This window comes from Saccopteryx leptura, chromosome 2, assembly GCF_036850995.1.
Source record: "Saccopteryx leptura isolate mSacLep1 chromosome 2, mSacLep1_pri_phased_curated, whole genome shotgun sequence".
In the NCBI taxonomy this organism is placed as follows: domain Eukaryota; kingdom Metazoa; phylum Chordata; class Mammalia; order Chiroptera; family Emballonuridae; genus Saccopteryx; species Saccopteryx leptura.
This window is the reverse complement of record NC_089504.1, coordinates 185,586,216-185,608,373: the sequence shown is the minus strand read 5'-3', so window position 1 is coordinate 185,608,373 and position 22,158 is coordinate 185,586,216. Positions and strand designations below refer to the sequence as shown.

The following is a 22,158-nucleotide window of genomic DNA, read 5'->3' as shown; positions in this document are numbered from 1 at the left end:
TTTTTTTCTTTCTTTGGGGTATGCAATATTTAATTAAATGCTAATAGCTAGGGCTGTGTGAATCTAGAGCTTCTTAGGATGAATGCACAGGCAGAATCTGTAGGAGGAAAGGACAGCCATATAGTAGATAAAACACTGTCTTAGAGAAGGAAAGAAGCCCAGAGAAAATAGATAGCAGAGAGGTGAGGGTAGAGCTAGGGAGGAGAGTGAAGAAACACAAGAGGAAGGACCGAAGTTAGAAATGAATGAATGGGCCTGACCAGGCGGTGGTGCAGTGGATAGAGTGTCAGACTGGGATGAGGAGGACTCAGGTTCGAAACCCTGAGGTCACCAGCTTGAGCGCGGGCTCCTCTGGTTTGAGCAAGGTTCACCAGCTTGAGCCTAAAGTGCTGACTTGAGCAAGGAGTCACTCGCTCTGCTGTAGCCCCCCGGTCAAGACACATATGAGAAAGCAATCAATTAACAATTAAGGTGCTGGAATGGAGAATTGATGCTTCTCATCTCTCTCCTTTCCTGTCTGTTCCCTTCCTGTCTGTCTGTCCCTACCTGTCCCCTCTCTGTCTCTGTCACAAAAGAAAGAAAGAAAGAAATGAATGAATGAATGGCCTGACCTGTGCTGGCGCAGTGGATAGAGTGTCAACCTGGAATGCTAAGGTTGCCAGTTCAGAACCCTGCCAGGTCAAGGCACATGTGAGAAGCAACTACCTATGAATTGATGCTTCCCCCTTCTCTTCCACTCCCGCCTTTCTCTCTCCTCTCTAAAATCATTAAATAAAATCTTAAAAAAAAGAAAAGATATGAATGAATGTTAGAAATTTGGGGTAGGAGAAAGCCTTCTCAGCAAGTTTCTGCCTTTGCCTACACGTCGCACTGAATGCTCCTATTTTCTTTTCCCACCCTTGGCGGCAGCCTGGAGATGCCCAAAGATGAGCTACCAAACCACAACTGCATTAAGCACCTGCGCTCGGTGGTACAGCAGCAGCAGGCACGCATCGCAGAACTGGAGAAGACCTCAGCTGAACACAAACACCAGCTGGCAGAGCAGGTAGGGCCCAGAGAACATGGGGAAAAACATGTCCCTAATATGCAAATAACCACATGCTTGTGAGTGATAAGCACCGTGTGAGCTGCAGATCTGTGCCTCTGCTGTGCACCTGGCTGAGGAGACACTCTGCCTGCGGCTTAGCAGGGAATCAGATGGGAGCTCTTCTCCCTTCCCTTCATCCCCTCAATGTCATTCACTACCTAACATTTATCAGCTGCCTTCTCTATGAAGGCACTTTATAAGCACTGGGGATATAGCTGTGGATGAAGCAATCATTTCCCAGTCTTCATGAAGCTTACAATCTGGTGGTTCTTTTGAACTCCCAGTTGCCCTCATTCTCAGATTAACTTTTGTCTGTCATCTGCTCTCTGCCTTAACCATCATCCCTGGTTCTCTTTCCCTCCACTAGAAGCGAGATATCCAGCTGCTGAAGGCATACATGCGTGCAATCCGCAGTGTCAATCCCAATCTTCAGAACCTGGAGGAAACAATTGAATACAATGAGATCCTAGAGTGAGTGTCACTCAGGATGTGGAGTTAATCCACAACCTGGCATTGAACCCTGGAAGGAGGAAGAGCAGGGGAGTGGCAGAAGGAGGGTAATAAGGCTGGGCGAGAGCCACTACTTTTCAGCTGTTGGGATGAAGGACTGGGACACAGTATGTGATCTCTTATTTTTGGGGGTAGATGAAGGGAGCTTACACAAGGAAACAGTTTCTCCAGAATTAGGTGAGTACTCACATGTACAAAGCCTTGTATTAAAGGCTGTAAAGTGCTATGCTAGGAGGGCCAAAAAGAAATAAAAGAGTCTGGTCTGCGGTGGCGCAGTGGGTAGAGCGTTCACCTGGCATGCTGAGGCTGCTGGTTCAAAACCCTGGGGTTGTCCAGTCAGGGCACATACGACAAGCAACCAATGAAAGGGAAGCAACTATGAGTTGATACCTCTTGCTCCCCCCCCCTCTGTAAAATCAATAAATAAAATCTTTAAAAAAGAAAAAAGAGCCTGACCAGGCAATAGCGCAGTAGATAAAGCATTGGACTGGGGCATGAAGAACCCAGGTTTGAAACCCCGAGGTCGCCAGCTTGTGCACGGGCTCACCAGCTTGAGTGCGGGGTCGCTGGCTTGAGCATGGGATCATAGACATGACCCCTTGGTCACTGGCTTGAGCCCAAAAGTCACTGGCTTGAAGCCCAAGGTTGTCGACTTGAGCAAGGGGTCACTCTCTCAGCTGTAGCCCCCCAGTCAAGGCACATATGAGAAAAGCCATCAATTAACAAAGTGCTGCAGTGAAGAATTGATGCTTCTCATCTCTCCCTTCCTGTCTATCTGTTCCTATCTGTCCCTCTCTCTGTCTCTGTCATAAAAAAAAAAGAAACAGAAGATATGTACATCTTTAGGTAGCTAACTTCCAGAGAAGAAAAGAGTGCAAATCCCAGAAAATGATTTAAAAATGCAATAAAGTGCAATGAAGTAAACAAGCAAAGTCTAAGATATTTCAATTCTGGAGTCCTATATATCTCAAACACTAAACCAGGGGTCTCAAACTTGCGGCCCACGGGCCGCATGCGGCCCGCCGAACAATTTTGTGCGGCCCGCAGACTAATCCACGAAGTTCAAAATATTTTGGATAAAATTAAGTAAGCCTAGGGGCCTACTTGTATTTTTCATTTCTCTAGCATCCTAGCTAGATATTAGCTTAGTTAACAGCAGTTGTGATGCGAACTACAGTTTCTGGTCGTTTTGTGACACTGAGTAAACTGCATGTACAGTTGTGCTTGTTGTACTGATTTTTTTTTGTTTTCAACTGCAGTGAGAAAAGTGTTGCGTAACAGTTGCCTTTTGTAGACCTAGTGCGGCCCGCCGAACGGCTGTGATCTTGCTCTGCGGCAAACATGCTGAGTTGAGTTTGAGACCCCTGCACTAAACTGTTCATGGTGAATCAATATATGTATAGTGCAAATAGTTCTGCTGTCAGGAATAGAGGGGACATAGTATAGAGGAATAATTGCTTCCTTCAATAAACATTTCTTTTTTTCTTTTTAATTTTTGTTTATTGATTTTAGCCAGGGAAACAGGAACATCATCCTGTCCCTGTATGTGCCCTGACCAGAGATCAAACTGGCAACCTCTGTGCTTTGGGCTAATGCCCTACCTGTTTAGCCAGGGCCATTAAATGTGTGTGTGTGTGTGTGTGTGTGTGTGTTTTACTCAGTGAGAGGAGGGGAGCCAGAGACAGACTCCCACATGCACCCTGACCAGGATCCACCTGGCAAGCCCACAAGGGGGGCGATTCTCTGCCCATCAGGGGCTATTTCTCTGTTGCTCAGCAACTGAGCTTTTCTTAGCACCTGAGGTGGAGGCCATGGAGCCATCCTGAGCACCCAGGGCCAACTTGCTCCAATTGAGCAATGGCTGCAGGAGGGGAAGAGAGAGATAAGAGAAGTGAGAGGGGAGGGGTGGAGAAGCAGATGGGCACTTCTCCTTTGTGCCCTGACCAGGAATTGAACCTGGGACATCCACACACCAGGCTGACACTCTACCACTGAGCCAACCAGCCACAGCCAAACATTTCTTGAGCAATTAGCATGTGCCAGGTACAATGTGTGCTAAGTATTGGGATTTTATTTTATTTTTCTAGAGAGAGAGAAAGACAGGAACATCGATCTATTCTGTATGTGCCCTGACTGGGAATCAAATCGGCAACCTCTGTGCTTCGGGATGACGCTCCAGCCAATCAATCTATTTGTCCAGGACTAAAAAATATTGGGAATTTTAAGAAAAATAATGGACCTTACACTCATGCAATTTAATCTGGTGAATAATATGTGGTGATTCAGATGGGACCAGCTAGGGAAAGATTATAAGTTTCTGAATCAGCCTGACCTGTGGTGGCGCAGTGGGATAAAGCGTCGACCTGAAACACTGAGGTCGCTGGTTCGAAACCTTGGGCTTGCCTGGTCAAGGCACATATGGGAGTTGATGCTTCCTGCTCCTCCCCCTTCTCTCTCTCTCTGTCTCTCTCTCTCTAAAAAATCAGTAAATAAAAAATATTAAAAATAAAATAAAATAAATAAAAAACAAGTTTCTGAATCAATGATGGATGGATGAAAGGAAAGAAGAAAGAATAGGGTTAAGCTAATTGCAGAGTGGAAAGTCATTCCTATTAGGAAAAGAAGCAATGCAGAGAAAAAGTATGAGCTGAAATGACCATCTCCATCTCCCTCCACACAGGTGGTTGAACTCCCTACAGCCAGCAAGAGTGACCCGCTGGGGAGGGATGATCTCCACCCCAGATGCTGTACTCCAGGCTGTAATCAAGCGCTCCCTGGTGGAGAGTGGCTGTCCTGCCTCTATTGTCAACGAGCTGATAGAAAATGCCCATGAGCGAAGCTGGCCCCAGGGTCTGGCCACACTAGAGACAAGACAGATGAACCGGCGGTACTATGAGAACTATGTCGCCAAACGCATCCCTGGCAAGCAGGCTGTTGTCGTGATGGCCTGTGAGAACCAGCATATGGGTGATGACATGGTGCAGGAGCCAGGGCTTGTCATGATATTTGCGCATGGTGTGGAAGAGATATAGATCTCGGCGGGCTGTGAGGAAGAGATGGAAATCAGAAAATCTCATCGCTCTAGTAACTGAGCCCTGAGTCCTCTCCACTGTCTTTAATACTGTGGCTTATCCTTGAGCCACACATCTCCCTGCTCATTTGTCACTGAAGGGCCCTGGAACACTTTACTCAGCCTTTCAGGTGGGAAACCCAGATTTCCTTCTTTTGTCTAATTTCTTCCCATAAGATGTCTATAAATCTTCAGAGTAGTTGGGAAAGTCCCCACCTCTATATCTGTTTTCTTCTCTAGGGTCCCTGGTTCCAGATATTTTCAGAAAGCACAAAGATATTCTTTTTCTGTAGAGGATCAGGGTCGAGTGAGAAATCTTAATCATTCCCCTCCTGCAAAAGCAGGGAATCTGAGTAGGCAGGCTTGTTGACTCGAAACATTTAGAGGGCAACTCTGAGGAGCAGACATCCTGAAGAAATGGTAAGGGTGGAACCAAAACTTTAGAAATAATGAGCCAGTAACTGGCCATCCTTGATGGCCCTTAGGGGAAGACTGGACCTCTGTGCCAAGCAATACCTTCGTTTAGCCCACCTTAAAGGCGTGGGCTCCCACCTGGGTGTGCAGGTTGGGTTGCCGAAAATTTACAGATGAGCTCTTTCCTACACTTCCTCTTTATTAGGGAATGATGGGAATGGGGGTAGGGGGTTAGTCAGCTGGGGTGAATATACTCATCAAGAAGCAACTCTGACTTTTGCTGAAATCAGATAGGCAACTGCCTCCTGTGGCATAGGCTGTAGTAGTTCCATAGCCCCCTGTCCAGCCCTGTGATTGTAACTAGTTATTTTGATCATTTCCTTTGGCCATTGTTTGTTTATATTTCACTCCCTCCCACTTTTTTTTTTTTTTTTTTAGAATGGCCTGGTTATGGCTACCCCACTTTTCCAGCCCAGCCACATTGTTGGCAATTTAATTTATTTACTTTTTTTTTCTAAGAAAGGAAAAAGAAAAAAAATTAACAAAACTTAAAACTTTTCTTTTGCTTTTCCTATGGTGGGGATTCTGGATAGGGTGGGATAGGGGTGGGGTCTGTTTTATATTTTTCCTTTTCAGCACAACCTTTGGCTTTAATATAAGAAGGGCAAAGGAGTCCTTGGCTGAACTTATGTCTGCCCCAACCCTCCATGACCCCATCGGAGATTAGGAGCGTCCTCTGTTCCAGTGATGGACATGACAGTCCAGCATCGATGCCTGAGCGCTCTGGAGAACTCTGCTCCTGACCCTTTCAGGGTCTCAGCATAGAACTCTAGATTTAGAGTATTAGTTTCGAAGAAACTTCCCTCCCCCATTTCCTTCAAGATATGTATCTGGGTTCTAAGCTTCACCAGGCAAGGTGGGATAGAAGTTGTCTTTGTCTCTGAGAATAGGGTGTACTCTGTCTCACCCATGCCCCTTAATGAGTGCAGCTCCATTTCAGACCACCTGGGGCATTCCTTGACCTCTAGGGTGACTGGCAGAGTAAGAGAAGGGTAGAGATAGTGGGTGTGATTATTTTCATATGCAGGTGGGAGTAGGGTTAAAGAGAGATGGCCATATAACAGCTTCTTCTCTTTTTGGAATTTTATTCCAGGCCAGCTTGCTGAAGGCCTGGGTAGTTGGGTCATGGCTCCACTGGGATTGGAGTGGAGGGATACAACTTGAAGGGAGTAGGAACAGTCATGTTCCAGCTCCGGGACATTGTGCTCAGGAATTTGAAAATGCTGCTATACTTAATCTGGTTACTACATTTCCATTCCCTGCTGCCCCTGCCTGCCTTAGCACGGCACACGCCCTCCTGTTGTCACCCTCAGATGGAGCCAGGAAGCTGGCAGCTTCCCCACCCTTTGCACTCGTGTCTCTACAGGTTGCTGGTTGTTATATGTGCTGTTCTATGGTGTTGACTGCACTAATAAACCTTTCACTCAACTATAAATTCTTAATTCAATCTCACACCTCTTCTTGTGAAGGTTTCTCCTCTGCTTTGGCCTTTTTCTCACGTTAATTCTCCTTACTACTTCCTTACCTTGTAACCTATCCTTGTCTGAGAACTAACCTGTTTTAGGAGGACGTCTGCTGAGGTTAGTGGGCACCTCACATCTTTGCTCCGTGTGCCTCTTACATCCTCTTCTCCTGTCTCCCGTTCCGTAGCAGTGAACACTCTCTCTCTCTCTAGTGATCTGAATTTTGTTTTTTCCAGGGTCTGCCTCTGCCCCAAATCCCAAGTCTTGCATTCCTGGGATTTGGGGACACTTTGCACAGAAGATACATATGTACCTTTCTCCCCTGTTCCATCTTTGCTTTGGAATCTAGGATTACATCATAAACAGGGAAGCCTCTACCCCTAATGCCTCTTAACCAAGAAAGCAAATGTGAGGAAGGGAACCTGGAACGACTGGCTGCCTGGTATGCTTGTCAAACCTCTATAAACCCTTTGGTAGGCATTTGTTGCCACCTCCCTGTCACGAGAAAAAGAAAATATTTTTTCCCCCGAGTATTACATTTTAAATTTGTTAAGCATTTATCATGCACCTAATGTAAGTTTAATAGTACTGTAGATACTCTAGTGGGATTAAGGGGTGGGAACATAAGGACATTCCTGTGCCAACTGAGTATATATTACACTTCAATACACACAAGGTCTGACTATAAAGTAATGGTGAACACATCACAGTATATAGAGCATAAGAGGCCAACATATGTACTCTAGTACCAGAAGTGCTTTCTTTTTCTTGAATTTCCTCCAAAATTACTTTCAGAACCTGTTGCTCATTCTTTTGAATGTCATGAATGGTACCAAATCTTCCCTTTAGGGTAGATTTGATTTTTAGAGACAATATTCAGACTATTCTGCAATGAATTCACTGGGAAGGGGATGGGGAGTTCATGTAGCAAAATGGCACCTACCGGCCCTGGCCGGTTGGTTCAGCGGTAGAGCGTCAGCCTGGTGTGCGGGGGACCCGGGTTCGATTTCCGGCCAGGGCACACAGGAGAAGCGCCCATCTGCTTCTCCCCCCCTCCCCCCCTCCTTCCTCTCTGTCTCTCTCTTCCCTTCCCGCAGCCAAGGCTCCATTGGAGCAAAGATGGCCCGGGCGCTGGGGATGGCTCCTTGGCCTCTGCCCCAGGTGCTAGAGTGACTGGTCTCGGCAGAGCGTCGCCCCCTGGTAGGCGTGCCGGGTGGATCCCGGTCGGGCGCATGCGGGAGTCTGTCTGACGTCTCTCCCCGTTTCCAGCTTCAGAAAAAAGCAAAAAAAAAAAAAAAAAAATGGCACCTACTTTCAAAGACTCACTCCCTAATGGAGGTGAGCATATAGTAAGATAGAAGTGTTGTAAGTGGTTTTGCAAGCAATGTGTGAGCGGAGGGAAGATATAGCCACTGATTGTGATGGGTACCAGGAAAGACTTTTTCATAAGTGGTAGATCAGAGTTTGGCAAATTACAGCTTGCATTCCCACTGTCTGCTTTTATATTTTTTAAAAGACATTGATTTTAGAGAGATGAGAGAGAGATAAAGAAGGGGGGGAGGAAGGAGCAGGAAGCATCAACTCCCTTATGTGCCTTGACCAGGCAAGCCCAGGGTTTCCAACCAGTGACCTCAGCATTCCAGGTTGTCATTTTATCCATTCTGCCACCACAGGTCAGGCCTGTTGTCTGCTTTTGTAAAAGAAAAAAAAATTGTATTGGAACATAGCCATGCTCGTTTGTTTACATGTTGTCTATGGCTACTTTTATTTTTTTTTAATGTTTATGGATTGATTTTAGAGAGGAAGATAGAAACTTCAATTTGTTTCACTTATATATGTGTTCATTGCTTGATTCTTCTATATGCCCTGACTGGGGATCAAACCTGCAACCTTGGTGTATTATGACAACGCTCTGAGCTACCCTGCCAGTCTATAGCTGCTTTTAGATCACAACAGCAGAGTTGAGTAGTTGCACAGAACTAAGCCCTACAAAGCCTCAAATGTTTGCTTTTTTGGTCCTTTATAATGCCCTAGCCGGATAGCCCAGTTGGTTACAGCATACAATATGCAGAGGTTGGCAGTTTGATCCCCGCTTAGGGCATATACAGAAACAGATTGATGTTTCTGTCCCTACAGAGAGACCCAGGTTCAAATCCATGAGGTTGCCAGCTTGAGTGCAGGCTCACCAGTTTAAGGGCAAGGTCATTGGCTTGAGCGTGGTCAAGCGTGGGATCATAGAGATGACCCCATGGTTACTGACTTGAGCTCAAGGTCACTGGCTTGAACAAGGGGTCATGTGGCCTGCGGGAGCCCCCCAGTCAAGGCACATATGAGAAAGCAATCAATGAACAACTCAGGTGCCACAATGAAGAATTAATGCTTCTCTCTCCCTTCCTGCCTGTCTCTATCTGTCCCTCTGTCTCTTTGTCTTTGTCTCTCTTGCTAAAAAAAAAAGTTTGCCAATCCATTCTAAACTTTTAAGTTCAGGAGTATGAGGAGAGAACTGTAGAGAAAGCTGGTTAATATATATATATATATATATATATATATATATATATATATATATATATATATATATATATATATTTTGTGTGTGTGTGTGTGTGTGTGTGTGTGTGTGTGTGTATTTTTCTGAAGCTGGAAATGGGGAGAGACAGTCAGACAGACTCCCGCATGCGCCCGACCGGGATCCACCCGGCACGCCCACCGGGGCGACGCTCTGCCCACCAAGGGGCGATGCTCTGCCGCGACCAGAGCCACTCTAGCGCCTGGGGCAGAGGCCAAGGAGCCATCCCCAGCACCCGGGCCATCTTTGCTCCAATGGAGCCTTGGCTGCGGGAGGGGAAGAGAGAGACAGAGAGGAAGGAGGGGGTGGGGGTGGAGAAGCAAATGGGCGCTTCTCCTATGTGCCCTGGCCGGGAATCGAACCCGGGTTCCCCGCACGCCAGGCCGACGCTCTACCACTGAGCCAACCGGCCAGGGCCTGGTTTAATATTTTACTTAGCCCTGGCTGTTTAGCTCAGTCGGTTAGAGCAACATTCTGGTTGTGATTCCCAGTCAGGACACAAGAAAAGCGACCATCTGCTTCTCCTCCCCTGCCCCGTCCCCTTCTTTCCCTCTCAGCCAGTGGCTCTATTGGTTCAAGCATTGTCCTGGGCACTGCAGAGAGCTCAGTTGATTTGAGCATCAGTCTTAGATGGCATTGGCAGTGTGGGGGGGTGTTGCTGGGTGGATATAGGTTGGGGCACATGCGGGAGTCTGTCTACCTCTCCTCCTCTCTAAACAAATAAATGAATGAATAAAAAGAACAAAAATTTTGCCTGACTGGTAGTGGCGCAGTGGATAAAGCATTGACCTGGAACACTGAGGTTGCTGGTACGAAACCTTGGGCTTGCCTGGTCAAGGTACATATAGGGGTTGATGCTTCCTGCTCCTTACCCCTTCTGTCTCTCTCTCTCCTCACTAAAATAAATAAAGTCTTAAAAAATTTTTAAAACTGCCTGACCTGTGGTGGCACAGTGGATAAAGCGTCGACCTGGAAATACTGAGGTCGCCGGTTCGAAACCTTGGGCTTGCCTGGTCAAGGCACATATGGGAGTTGATGCTTCCAGTTCCTCCCCCCTTCTCTCTCTCTCTCCTCTTTCTCCCTCTCTGTCTCTCTCTCTCCTCTCTAAAAATGAATAAATTAAAAAAAATTTTTAAAAAATTTAAAAAACCAAAAATTTTAAAGGTAAGTTTTTGAGAAGAGTGACTTCCAACTCATGATTTTATTGGCAATGGGAATTTAGCGAAAACTGGTGACAACGATAATAAGCTTTACAGTAAGTCATGCAAGAGAGGATTAGAGCTTGAAACAAAGCAAAAAAGAAGACAAGAAACATCCAGAGAAAAACTTGACAGGTTCACTCAGCCACCGCTTATAGCATACCTGTCATGTGCCAGATGTAGTGGCTAGGCATTTGAGATATACAAATAATTGAGAAACAAGTCTTTTTTAAAAAATTGTTTTCCATTGATTTGAGAGAGAGTAAAAGAGAGAAGCATCAACTTGTTGCACTTAGTTCCATTTAGTTGTGTACTCGTTGATTGCTTCTTATACATACCCATGACCTTGGGAGGATGTTTTATCCACTGAGTCACCCAGCCAGGGCTTTTATTTTTTATTTTTTAATTTTTTAATTTTTATTTTTTTTCATTTTTCTGAAGCTGGAAACAGGGAGAGACAGTCAGACAGACTCCCGCATGCGCCCGACCGGGATCCACCCGGCACGCCCACCATGGGGCGACACTCTGCCCACCAGGGGGTGATGCTCTGCCCATCCTGGCGTCGCCATGTTGCGACCAGAGCCACTCTAGCGCCTGAGGCAGAGGCCACAGAGCCATCCCCAGCGCCCGGGCCATCTTTGCTCCAATGGAGCCTTGGCTGCGGGAGGGGAAGAGAGAGACAGAGAGGAAAGCGCGGCGGAGGGGTGGAGAAGCAAATGGGCGCTTCTCCTGTGTGCCCTGGCCGGGAATCGAACCCGGGTCCTCCGCACGCTAGGCCGACGCTCTACTGCTGAGCCAACCGGCTAGGGCTTGGGCTTTTATTTTTTAGGTGAGAGGAGGGGAGATAGTGAGGCAGACTCCCACATGCCGCCCAACCAGGATGATGCTTGAATACCGAGCTATTTTTAGCACCTGAGACTGCCGCCCTTGGACCAACTGAGCTATCCTCAGCACTGGGGCCATGCTGGAACCAATTAAGCCATAAGAGGGGAAAAGAGAGAGAAAGGGGCAGGGAGGGGGGTTCGCTTCTCCTGTGTGCCCTGACCGGGAATCAAACCTAGGATGTTCACATGCTAGGCCGACACTAGCCACTGAGCCACCGGCAAGGGCCAAAAAACAAGTCTTTAAAAGAATTTTCAGCCCTGGCCAGTTTGCTCAGTGGTAGAGCATTGGCCTGGTGTGTGGACATCCTGACTTTGATTCCTGGTCAGGGCACACAGGAGAAGTGACCATCTGCTTCTCCACCCCTCCCCCTTCTCTCTATCTCTTCCACTCCTGCACCCATGGCTCAGATGGAGCAAGTTGGCACTGGATGCTGAGGATGGCTCCATGGCCTTGCTTCAGGAGCTAAAATAGCTTGGTTACTGAGCAATGGAGCAATGCCCCAGATGGGCAGGGCATTGCCAGATAGAGGGCTTGCCGGGTAGATCCTGGTCAGGACACATGTGGAAGTTTGTCTCTCTGCCTCCCCACTTCTCACTTAAGAAAAAAAAGATTTCAGCTTAGTAGATGCACTTCAACAAACAATGGGGAATACAGGATAGTATATTGCTAATAGATAAGGACAAAGTACAATAGGACGAGGAAGGAATGCTTCTCAGAGGTATCATTGGAGCTAAACTATGGAAAGGATCAGATTGGCCATGAGGCAAGGGGTAACATCAAGCATTTACTGAGTGAGACACTAAAGTATTATGTGTGTGTGTGTGAGAGAGAGAGAGAGACAGAGTCAGAGAGAGGGACAGATAGGGACAGACACAGAAAGGCAGAGAGATGAGAAACATCAATTCTTCATTGCGGTTCCTTAGTTGTTCATTGATTGATTTCTCATATGTGCCTTGACCTGGGGGCTACAGCAGACCGAGTGACCCCTTGCTCAAGCCAGCGACCTTGGGCTCAAGCTAGTGAGCCTAGCTCAAACCAGATGAACTCGTGCTCAAGCTGGTGACCTCGGGGTCTTGAACCCGGGTCCTCTACATCCCAGTCCGATGCTCTATCCACTGCGCCACCGCCTGGTCAGGCACTACTCTAAGCATTAAACATTAGTTATCCCAACTTTATTTTTATTTTATTTTTTCAATTTTAGTGAGAGGAGGGGAGGCAGAGACAGATTTCCACATGCATCCCAACCAGAAGCCACCTGGCAAGCCTACTAGGGGGCAATGCTCTGCCCATCTGGGCCCTTGATCCATTACAACCAGAGCCATTTTTTAGTACCTGAGGTGGAGGCCATGAAGCCATCCTCGGTGCCTGGGGCCAACTCACTCCAATCAAGCTATGGCTGTAGGAGGAGAGGAGAGAAAAAGAGAGAGAAGTGAGAGGGGGAGGGATGGAGAAGCAGATGGGCACTTCTGTGTGCTCTGACTGGAAACTGAACTCAAGACTTCCACACACCAGCCTAACCAGGCAGTGGCGCAGTGGATAGAGCGTCAGACTGGGATGTGGAGGACCCCTGTTCGAGACCCCGAGGTTGCCAGTTTGAGTACAGGCTCAACTGGTATGAGCAGGGCTCACCAGCTTGAGCCCAAGGTCTCTGGCTCGAGCAAGGGGTCACTCAGTCTGCTGTAGCCCCCCGGTCAAGGCACATATGAGAAAGCAATCAATGAACAATAAGGAGCCGCAACAAAGAATTGATGTTTCTCATCTCCCTTCCTGTCTGTCTTTCTCTGTCCCTCTCTCTAACTCTCTCTGCCACACACACACAAAAAGACTTCCACACACCAGGTTGATACTCTACCACTGAGCCAACCAGCACCCATCCCAACTTTATTAAAAGGCACTATTATCATCTCCATTTTCTATGGGGGGAAATAGACAAAGGACAAAATTCACACAGCTATCAGAACTGGGATTTGAACCCAGAAAGTCATTCCAAAGCCTGTGCTCCTAACCACTGCACTTAACAGGGGTACTTACCCAAAGCTGAGTCATAAAGACAGGTTTCTATTCTATAAATGAGAAGACGGTGTCATTAACCTGAATAGGGCGGAGAGGACTGGCAGGTTTCAGGGGTGAAGTGTAATGAGCTCATTCAGCGAACACTGGGTTTGAGTGCTTCCATATAGCATTCTTTAGTCACTAAATGAGAATGTGTGTCAGGAACTTAAGAGCAAGAAGTTAGGGTTAAAGTTGTGGATTTGGGAGTTACCTGCCCAGAAGTGATCAAGAAATTCTAGGAATTAATGCAAACATGAAAGGAGAGAACAAGAAGGCTAGGAATGGGACCTTAGGGAAATTCCAGAAGTAATCTAGAATAAAATCAGGAAAAGAGATAAATTATAAAGTTGGCCAATGCGTCAGTTTTTAAAAAAAATTTTTTTGAAGTAATGAGTCATTTAAATGTCATTCATAAACTAGCTGTGAATGTTTTTTTTTAAGACTTTATTCATTTTAGAGAGAAGAGAAAGAGAGAAGGGGGGGAGGAGCAGGAAGCATCAATTGCTAAATGTGCCTTGACCAGGTAAACTTGGGGTTTCAAACCAGCACCCTCAGTGTTCCAGGTCAATGCTTTATCTACTGCACCACTACACGTCAGGCTAGCTGTGAATGTCTTGTACAACAACAGCATTCCTGGAACAAGTGTAAGTTGAGATCATTTCAGTTCAAGTCCTCTAATGATTTGCTTTACTGGATAAACTGCAGAGATCCACGCCACATTTGGAACAAGTCAACAACTTGGAAGGGTATAACATTATTTTTTTAGTGAGAGAGAGGGACAAACAGGAATGGAGAAAGATGAGAAGCATCAGCTCGTAGTTGCAGCACCTTAGTTGTTCATTGATTGCTTTCTCATAAGTGCCCTGACTGGAGGGCTACAGCAGAGCAAGTGACCCCTTGCTCAAGCCAGCGACCTCTGGGCTCAAGCCAGGGACCCTGCACTCAAGCTAGTGAGCCCGCGCTCAAACCAGTGACCTTGGGGTTTTGAACCTGGTTCCTCTGCATCCCAGTCCAACATTCTATCCACTGTGCCACCACCTGGTCAGGCTATGCTATTTTTCTGAAAGCTTTTATTTATTGATTTTGAGAGAGAGAAGATGGGGAGGGAGAGGAGCGGGAAGCATCAACTTGTAGTTGCTTCTCGCATGTGTCTTGACCAAGAAGGGGGGGGGGGGGGGCTCGAACTGGCCACCTCAGCATTCCAGGTTGATGCTCTATCCACTGCACCACCACAGGTCATGCTTTCTTTTCTTTCTTTCTTTTTTTTTTTCTTAGTGAGACAGAGAGAGAGTGAGAGAGAGAGAGAGAGAGAGGACGGTAGAGAGATGAAAATCGTAGTTGCGTCACTTTAGTTGTTCACTGATTGCTTCTTATATGTAGCTTGACAGGGGTAGGGGCTTCAGCTGAGCCAGTGACCTCTTGCCAAAGCCAGCAACCTCAGGGTTTCAAACCTCGGTCCTCAGGGTTCCAGGTCGACAACTCTATCCACTGCACCACTATTGGTAAGGCTAATATTAAATTCTTATGTGTTAGATTCCCACACATTAGCTTACTAGTCACATAAAAGCAACTTTAAGACCTGACCTGTGGTGGCGCAGTGGATAAAGCATTGACCTGGAACACTGAAGTCGCCAGTTCAAATCCCTGGGCTTGCCTGCTCAAGGCATATACAGGAAGCAACTAGTATGAGTTGATGCTTTCCGCTTCTCTCCCTCCTATCTCTAAAGAAAAAAAAATCAATAAAAATCCAAAAAGAATTCCTAGCTAAAAAGATCAGTATAGGATGGCATTAGCTAGTCATTGGTTATAAAGTGAAGAAACAGGAGATTTATGAGAGAAGGAATTAGGCTGTTACATGGAAATGTCCAGCCTGATTAGATTGGGGGTAATTTACTGGGAATAATTAATGATAAAAAATGAGTGACAGCCTGACCTGTGGTGGCGCAGTGGATAAAGCGTCAACCTGGAAACGCTGAGGTTGCCGGTTCAAAACCCTGGGCTTGCCTGGTCAAGGTACATATGGGAGTTGATGCTTCCTGCTCCTCCCCCCTCCTCTCTCTCTCTCTCTCTCTCTCTCTCTCTCTCTCCTCTCTATAATGAAAAAAAAATTTAAAAACAAAAAAAAATGGGTGACTTAGGCAGGTGTTATTGATGATAGGAGCATGTGTTTAATCAGACAGCATTGAAGTTCCTGGACAAACAGTGTTTTTAAAAAAATGGTTTTTTTAGGATTTATTTATTGATTTTACAGAGAGAAGGAAGAGAGGGGGAGGAATGAGAAATATCAACTCATAGCTGCTTCACATTAGTTGTTTATTGATTGTCATATGTGCCTTGACCAGGCAAGCCCAGGGTTTCAAACTGGCACCTCAGCGTTCCAGGTTGATGCTTTATCCACTGCGCTACCACAGGCCAGGCCTCCATCACATTATGTAATTCATGCTTTTGTTACAATGGCCTTCCAGGTGCCCCAGTTTCACCACACTTAAATCTTTAAAACACTGCCTGACCTATAGTGGCGCAGTGGATAGAGTGACAACGACCTGAAACACTGAGGTCGCTGGTTCGAATCCCTGGCTTGTCTCGTCAAGGCACCTAAAGAAAGCAACTACTACTAGTTGATGCTTCCTGCTTCTCCCTCCTCTTTCTCTCAAAATAAATAAATAAAAATCTTAAAAAAGATAAAACATGATGTGATGGAGGAAGCACTGATTGATGAATGATGGAATTGAGAACAATATTAACATAAATAAAAAAAGTTAAGAATGTAATTCTGGGAAAGGAGTTGTGTTTTAGATGACATTAGTTAAGCTATACAAACAGCTAGAGATAAAGGAACATGGTTTAGTTGAGAAGCCATTCTTGGAATGGTGGCTTGAGATTTTCGTCTTATGAGGAGGGAAGAGAATGAAGCCTTGCTAAAATTCCCCAGAAGAACAGAGAAAACAAATGAGATGGACAAACAACTCTCTCTTTGCAGTTAATTTTTTTAAAGAAACATAGTTTGTAAAGTAAGACCTTAATTTACTTGTTGATGAAACAGTGTTGTAAAAGTGATTTTCAACTGGTGTGCTACACGAAACATGCAAAGCCTGACTTGAATTAAGGGAACTGAGTTCTTTTCCCTTAGATTGTCAAATTAAAAAATGACAACAGCCAACACAACAATAGCCATTCAGTGTGAATGAATCAAAAATATACCTATTTTTTTGTCTGATCAGCAAAAAATATATTTTTTGGAGTGCCACACAATTTTAAAATTATTTTTATTATTTATTCATGTTTGAGAAGAGAGAGATAGAGAGGGAGAGAGAAGGGAGGAGGAGCAGAAAGCGTCAACTCCCATATGTGCCTTGACCGGGCAAGCCCAGGGTTTTGAACCAGCGACCTCAGCTTTCCAGGTCAACACTTTATCCACGGCGCTACCAGAAGTCAGGCAAGGGCCACACAATTTTAGTAATTAGTTTCTGTGTGCCACAACATGAAAAAGATTGAAAATTACTGTTCTAAGAGAAAAACAAGAATACAGTGTCTCTGAAGCCCATAAATAAATCAATAATTTCAAATTTAGCAAAGAATTCTACCATAGGTTTTTTTTTATTTATTATTATTTTTTAAATTTTATTTATTTATTTTTAGAGAGGAGAGAGAGACAGAGAGGAGAGAGAGACAGAGAGAGAGAAGGGGGGAGGAGCAGGAAGCATCAACTCCCATATGTGCCTTGACCAGGCAAGCCCAGGGTTTCGAACTGGCGACCTCAGCATTTCCAGGTCCACGCTTTATCCACTGCACCACCACAGGTCAGGCTCTACCATAGGGTTTTAAGATAGTATGGAGGTGAGGCAGAAAGGAAGTAGAAAACAATGCCGTGGTTTGCATCAGGTGTAGTTTTGTTTGTTCTGAATCAATGAAGGGTTGACCCATTGGAGCAGGAGAATCTGAACATGTCATGGAAGAGTAATTACGGAAAGTTCCTTAGGAGGTCGAAATGAATAGGATTGCAAGCATAGGAGAAGGTCATTTAAGAGCAGATAAATAAGGTCAAAACTGACCAGAAGAAACTAAAGAATGCCAGTGGGTAGAATGTAAGATATAAGAATAGTGAGAGAGAGAGGGGTCTGATCATGAAATACAAAGAAAGAGAGACAGGATTTGTTGGGATGGAAAGAGAAGGATGAAAGAATTGGGGAATTGGGGTGGGCTGTAGGGATGGTAAAAATTAGAAGTTATCTACTATTCATGAAAGTTAGAAGCCTTAGCATCTCACCCCGGAAAGTTACCAGAGAAGCATTTAAGAGCAAAAGATAGGATCTCCTAAGTACCAAGCAACTGAGGCCAGGTTCTCCTTTGCAGTACAGATCCTCCATTTTATGAAACATGGAGCCTTCCTTTTACAACATAGTTGTCAGTTGCCCTCTGCTGGTCAATTTTGGTCTTGGCTCTCCAGATACTTAAATCTGAAAATACACACAAAATGGGATTTAGTAGGAAGCTGACTCCTGAGTTGATTAGGTTCTATTACAGTATATATTTGATCACATCTACGTTTAAGACCTAATAGAAGAATTACATATAAATACACAGTACCTGACCTGTGGTGGCGCAGTAGAACACTGAGGTCACTGGTTAGAAACCCTGGGCTTGCCTGGTCAAGGCACACACGGGAATTGGTGCTTCCTGCTCCTCCCCCCACTCACTTTCTAAAATGAGTAAATAGCCTGACCAGGCGGTGGCGCAGTGGATAGAGCATCGTACTGGGATGCAGAGGACCCAGGTTCGAGACCCCGAGGTTGCCAGCTTGAGCGCAAGCTCATCTGGTTTGAGCAAAAGCCCACCAGCTTGAACCCAAGGTCGCTGGCTCCAGCAAGGGGTTACTCGGTCTGCTGGAGGCCCGCGGTCAAGGCACATATGAGTAAGCAATCAATGAACAACTAAGGTGTTGCAATGCACAATGAAAAACTAATGATTGATGCTTCTCATCTCTCTCCATTCCTGTCTGTCTGTCCCTGTCTATCCCTCTCTCTGATTCTCTCTCTGTCTCTGTAAAAAATAAATAAAATGAAAAAAAAATAAAATAAAATGAGTAAATAAAGTCTTAAATAAAATACAGTCCTAACTCCCAAGAAGCTTATAGTACAGTCTGAGTGAAGATTAAAACATGTACACATAAAAAACCAACATAAAAAATAAAACATATCCACATAACTACTGCACATAACTACTGCAAAAAGCATCCATGTACTCAACAAAATTATCTTTAGCACCTTATATGTGCCAAGAGTTTATTTTATTTATGTATTTTTTAGTGAGACAGGCATTAAGGAAGAAAGATGAGAAGCATTAACTCATAGCTGTGGCACCTTAGTTCATTGTTCGCTCTCTCCTATGTGCCTTAATAGGGGGAGGAGGTCGTCCAGCTGAGCCACTGCCCCCGTGCGACCTTGGGCTTAAGCTGGATGAGTCCAGGCCCAAGCCAGCAACCTCAGGGCTTCGAGCCTGGGTGCTCAGAGACCGAGGCCAACTCTATCCACTGTGCCACCACTTAGTCAGGCCCGAGTGTTTATTTTCTACAGGGGAAGAAATAGTTCACGTAATAAGATTAGGGTGCTGGACATGGTGGGCAATAGGTGATTACAGAAGACTTTCCAGGAAAACCAACATTTAAGTGGAGATTGAATAGAAGGTGAGGATATTAAAGATGATTTCAGGCAGGGAACTGCATGAACATGGACAAATACAATACCAGGAACTAAACGAATGCCAGTGGATGGAGGTAAGGAATATGGAAGAGCAGTGAGAGAAACGAGACTAAAAGCAGCAATGGAAAGGTGTAAGGTCTCCAGCTACAGAGTGCATGCTTTAGTGCTTTTTCACATAGTTAACTCCTGTAGTCCACACAATTATCCCTATTTTCCAAATGAAGGCTCTAGCAAATGATGGGTCCAGCTTGCACTCAGCCCTTAGAAAAGTGGACAGATTTGATCTTTTTTTTTTCTTTTTTTTTTAATAAAAAGGTTGGGGACCACTGCCCTTAGGCATGCCTTCCTGCTGCAGCCAGCCATGGGCATCCATCGAGCTTGCTGGTTTTTCTTTTCTTTCTTTTTTTTTTTTTTCTTTTCTATCCCTCCGAAGTTGGAAACGGGGAGGCAGTCAGACAGACTCCCGCATCCGCCGGACTGGATCCACCCCGCAAGCCCACCAGGGGGCGATGCTCTGCCCATCTGGGGCGTTGCTCTGTTGCAACCAGAGCCATTCTAGCGCCTGAGGCAAGCTTTGCTCCAATGGAGCCTTGCGGGAGGGGAAGAGAGAGACAGAGAGGAAGGAGAGGGGGAGGGGTGGAGAAGCAGATGAGTGCCTCTCCTGTGTGCCCCGACCGGAAATCAAACCCGGCCAGAAATCAAACCCAGGACTCCTGCACACCAGGCCGACGCTCTACCACTGAGCCAACTGGCCAGGGCCTTCTTTTATTTTTTTAATGTTTATTTTAATGATTTTAGAGAGAGAGAGAGAGAGAGCAGGAGAGAGACAGAAACATCTGTTCTTGTATGTGCCCTGACCAGGGATCGAACCATAAACCTCTATGTTTTTGGACGATGCTCTGACCAACCGAGCTATCTGGCCAGGGCGTGATTTGATCTTTTTAAGTAATCAACTTTTGCAGACGTGTATCAAAGGAGATTCTGTGCATGCAATCTAGTGAATGGTGGTGGTAGATTGAAAGGTTCCAGCTGGAGTAATCAAGAGCCTCAAGGTGGAGGAGTAAAATTATGTGCAGGATGGAAAGTGATCACCATGGGGCTGGGCTGGAGGCAGTAAGGAGGGTGACCTTGAAAAGAACAGCATAAGCAATAGTATAAAGGCAGGAAACTCCAAAGTAAAATGTGTAGAGAGCTCTGTGAGTTATTTTTGAGCTTTCTGTCCTTTGGGGATCCTTCTTGGAGAAGGCAGTGCTGTTCAAGAAACGAAATACAGAAAGAATGTCCTCCACAAATATCCTAGCTCCTCACAATCAGTATTTGGGGGATGGGAAGAACTGGGTGAAGTGAGTACAGGTTAGAGAAGAGATTAATTCCCTAGCGTGGTTTCTAATACTTGAACTTAGAACAGTACCTGGCACAAAATGAGCACTTAATAAAAAGCAGTAGTTGCCCTGACTGATTGGCTCAGTGGTAGAGCGTCGACCTGGCATGTAGGAGTCCCGGGTTCGATCGCTGGCCAGGGCACACAGGAGAAGCGCCCATCTGCTTCTCCACTCCTCCCTCTCTCCTTCCTCTCTGTCTCTCACTTCGCCTCCCGCAGCCCAGGCTCCATTGGAGCAAGGATGGCCTGGGCGCTGGGGATGGCTCTATGGCCTCTGCCTCAGGCGCTAGAATGGCTCTGGTTGCAGTGGAGCAACGCCCCAGATAAGCAGAACATCGCCCCCTGGTGGGCATGCCGGGTGGATCCCGGTTGGGCGCATGTGGGAGTCTGACTGACTCCCCGTTTCCAACTTCAGAAAAATACAAAAAATAAATAAATAAATAAAAAGTAGTAGTTACCTTCCCACACTAGCTCCAGCTGCATCTGCAGGAGTTGTTTAAATAGGCTACTTCCCCCTTCTCAAGGAAATCTAAATGAAAGAATGCCCTGTTTCCTGAGTCTTTTTTAAGTAGTCAGACCTACAAGAAATGACTTCTGGTCCTAAACTCCAAAGGTGCACTCTTGTCCTGGAAACTCCAGTTTTGACTCTTATAGCACACAGGCATTGACATTCCCAAACAAAAGTTACGTTAAGTAACCGTTCTTCAACTCCTTTGCTGTTCCTTCCCAAAAGCATGAAACAATGTTAAAGGTCTGCTAGCAAACCTGAAGTTACAGAATTCTGAAGTGCCTTGTATTCCAAACAGCCCATACGGTTGTGCATAACCAAGCTTCCGTGGCCCCCACAACCCCTCCCACCCCCACCCCCACCCCCACCCCGGCACACCATATCCAGAGGGTGAGACCTTTTGGCTTCTATTTCCGAGACAGAAAGGTAAAGTACACGGAAGACAAAGTGCAAAAACGAGGCTTTCCCTTTACACCTGAAGGGCGGGAGGAAAAAGCGGCCGTCACGAACAGGATTCGAACCTGTGCGGGGAAACCCCATTGGATTTCGAGTCCAACGCCTTAACCACTCGGCCACCGTGACTTCCCAACTTGTGGTTCTCTTCGCGCTTACAGAAGGGGTGTGCATCGCAGGAATGTAGGCCCCAACCCACACACACACACACTCTCCGACCGACCCCTTTCGCCCCCGACTCAACTCCTTACCTCTTCCCTGTGCCACTCAAAGAAAAGAGTCAGTGTACCGGGAGACTCAGGGCGGGAGGGTCACCCGCCCAGTGAAGATTCAGGGTCTCAAGGAGCTCAAAACTATTTATGAGGCACTGGCGTGGCCTGCAGAGAAAGCAGTCTGAAGGTAAGGGGCTGGGCTGGGCCCCGAGGGTGGCGGCTAGGGGACTCCTGGGGTTCAGGAGGGGGAGGAGCGCTGGGACAAGTTGTGAGGGGTGAGTGATGCTCAGTACATTTAAACGGGGAACTCCTGAAGACGGATGAAAGGGGTCGGGGGGCTCCTTGGGATAGGGGGGCTCACGGAGTTAGGAAATGTGCCCAAGTGACGGCCACTGGGAGCTGGGGGCGCCTCAGGCGACAAGCGTCCCCTGGAGGTAGGAGAGGGACCACTTCCTGGGTTGAGAGGCAAAAAGAAAGAAAAGGTTGTGCGTCAGGCCCGAAGCCGTGTCGGAGGAGTGTGCACCCCCTCCCGCCGCCGCCGCCGCCTCCGGGGAGGCCGCCAGGTCGGTCCCGCACCCGGCGCTCCGTGGCCGCCGCGC

The 22,158-nt window shown here is 46.4% G+C and overlaps 1 protein-coding gene, 1 long non-coding RNA gene and 1 other non-coding gene across 5 annotated transcripts in view; 1 reads left to right on the top strand and 2 right to left on the bottom strand.

Moving 5' to 3' along the window:
• Positions 1 to 4,646, top strand: part of RNF41 (ring finger protein 41) — a 33,727-nt gene extending 29,081 nt beyond the window's left edge. For all 3 annotated transcript variants that reach the window (XM_066369750.1, XM_066369749.1, XM_066369751.1), the window contains 3 exons: positions 910 to 1,045; positions 1,455 to 1,558; positions 4,278 to 4,646. In XM_066369750.1, coding sequence (XP_066225847.1) covers positions 910 to 1,045; positions 1,455 to 1,558; positions 4,278 to 4,629 — 592 coding nt within the window. In that variant the 3' untranslated portion in view covers positions 4,630 to 4,646. The remainder of the gene's footprint in view (positions 1 to 909; positions 1,046 to 1,454; positions 1,559 to 4,277) is intronic.
• Positions 4,647 to 5,407: 761 nt separating this feature from the next.
• Positions 5,408 to 10,087, bottom strand: LOC136395283 (uncharacterized). The gene is made up of 3 exons (XR_010749306.1): positions 9,588 to 10,087; positions 7,913 to 9,119; positions 5,408 to 7,543 (listed from the first exon to the last, which is right to left on the bottom strand). It is a non-coding gene; the product is annotated as an uncharacterized lncRNA (long non-coding RNA).
• Positions 10,088 to 21,394: 11,307 nt separating this feature from the next.
• TRNAS-CGA (transfer RNA serine (anticodon CGA)) lies at positions 21,395 to 21,476 on the bottom strand. Its single transcript has one exon. It is a non-coding gene; the product is annotated as a tRNA-Ser (tRNA).
• Positions 21,477 to 22,158: the final 682 nt, after the last annotated feature.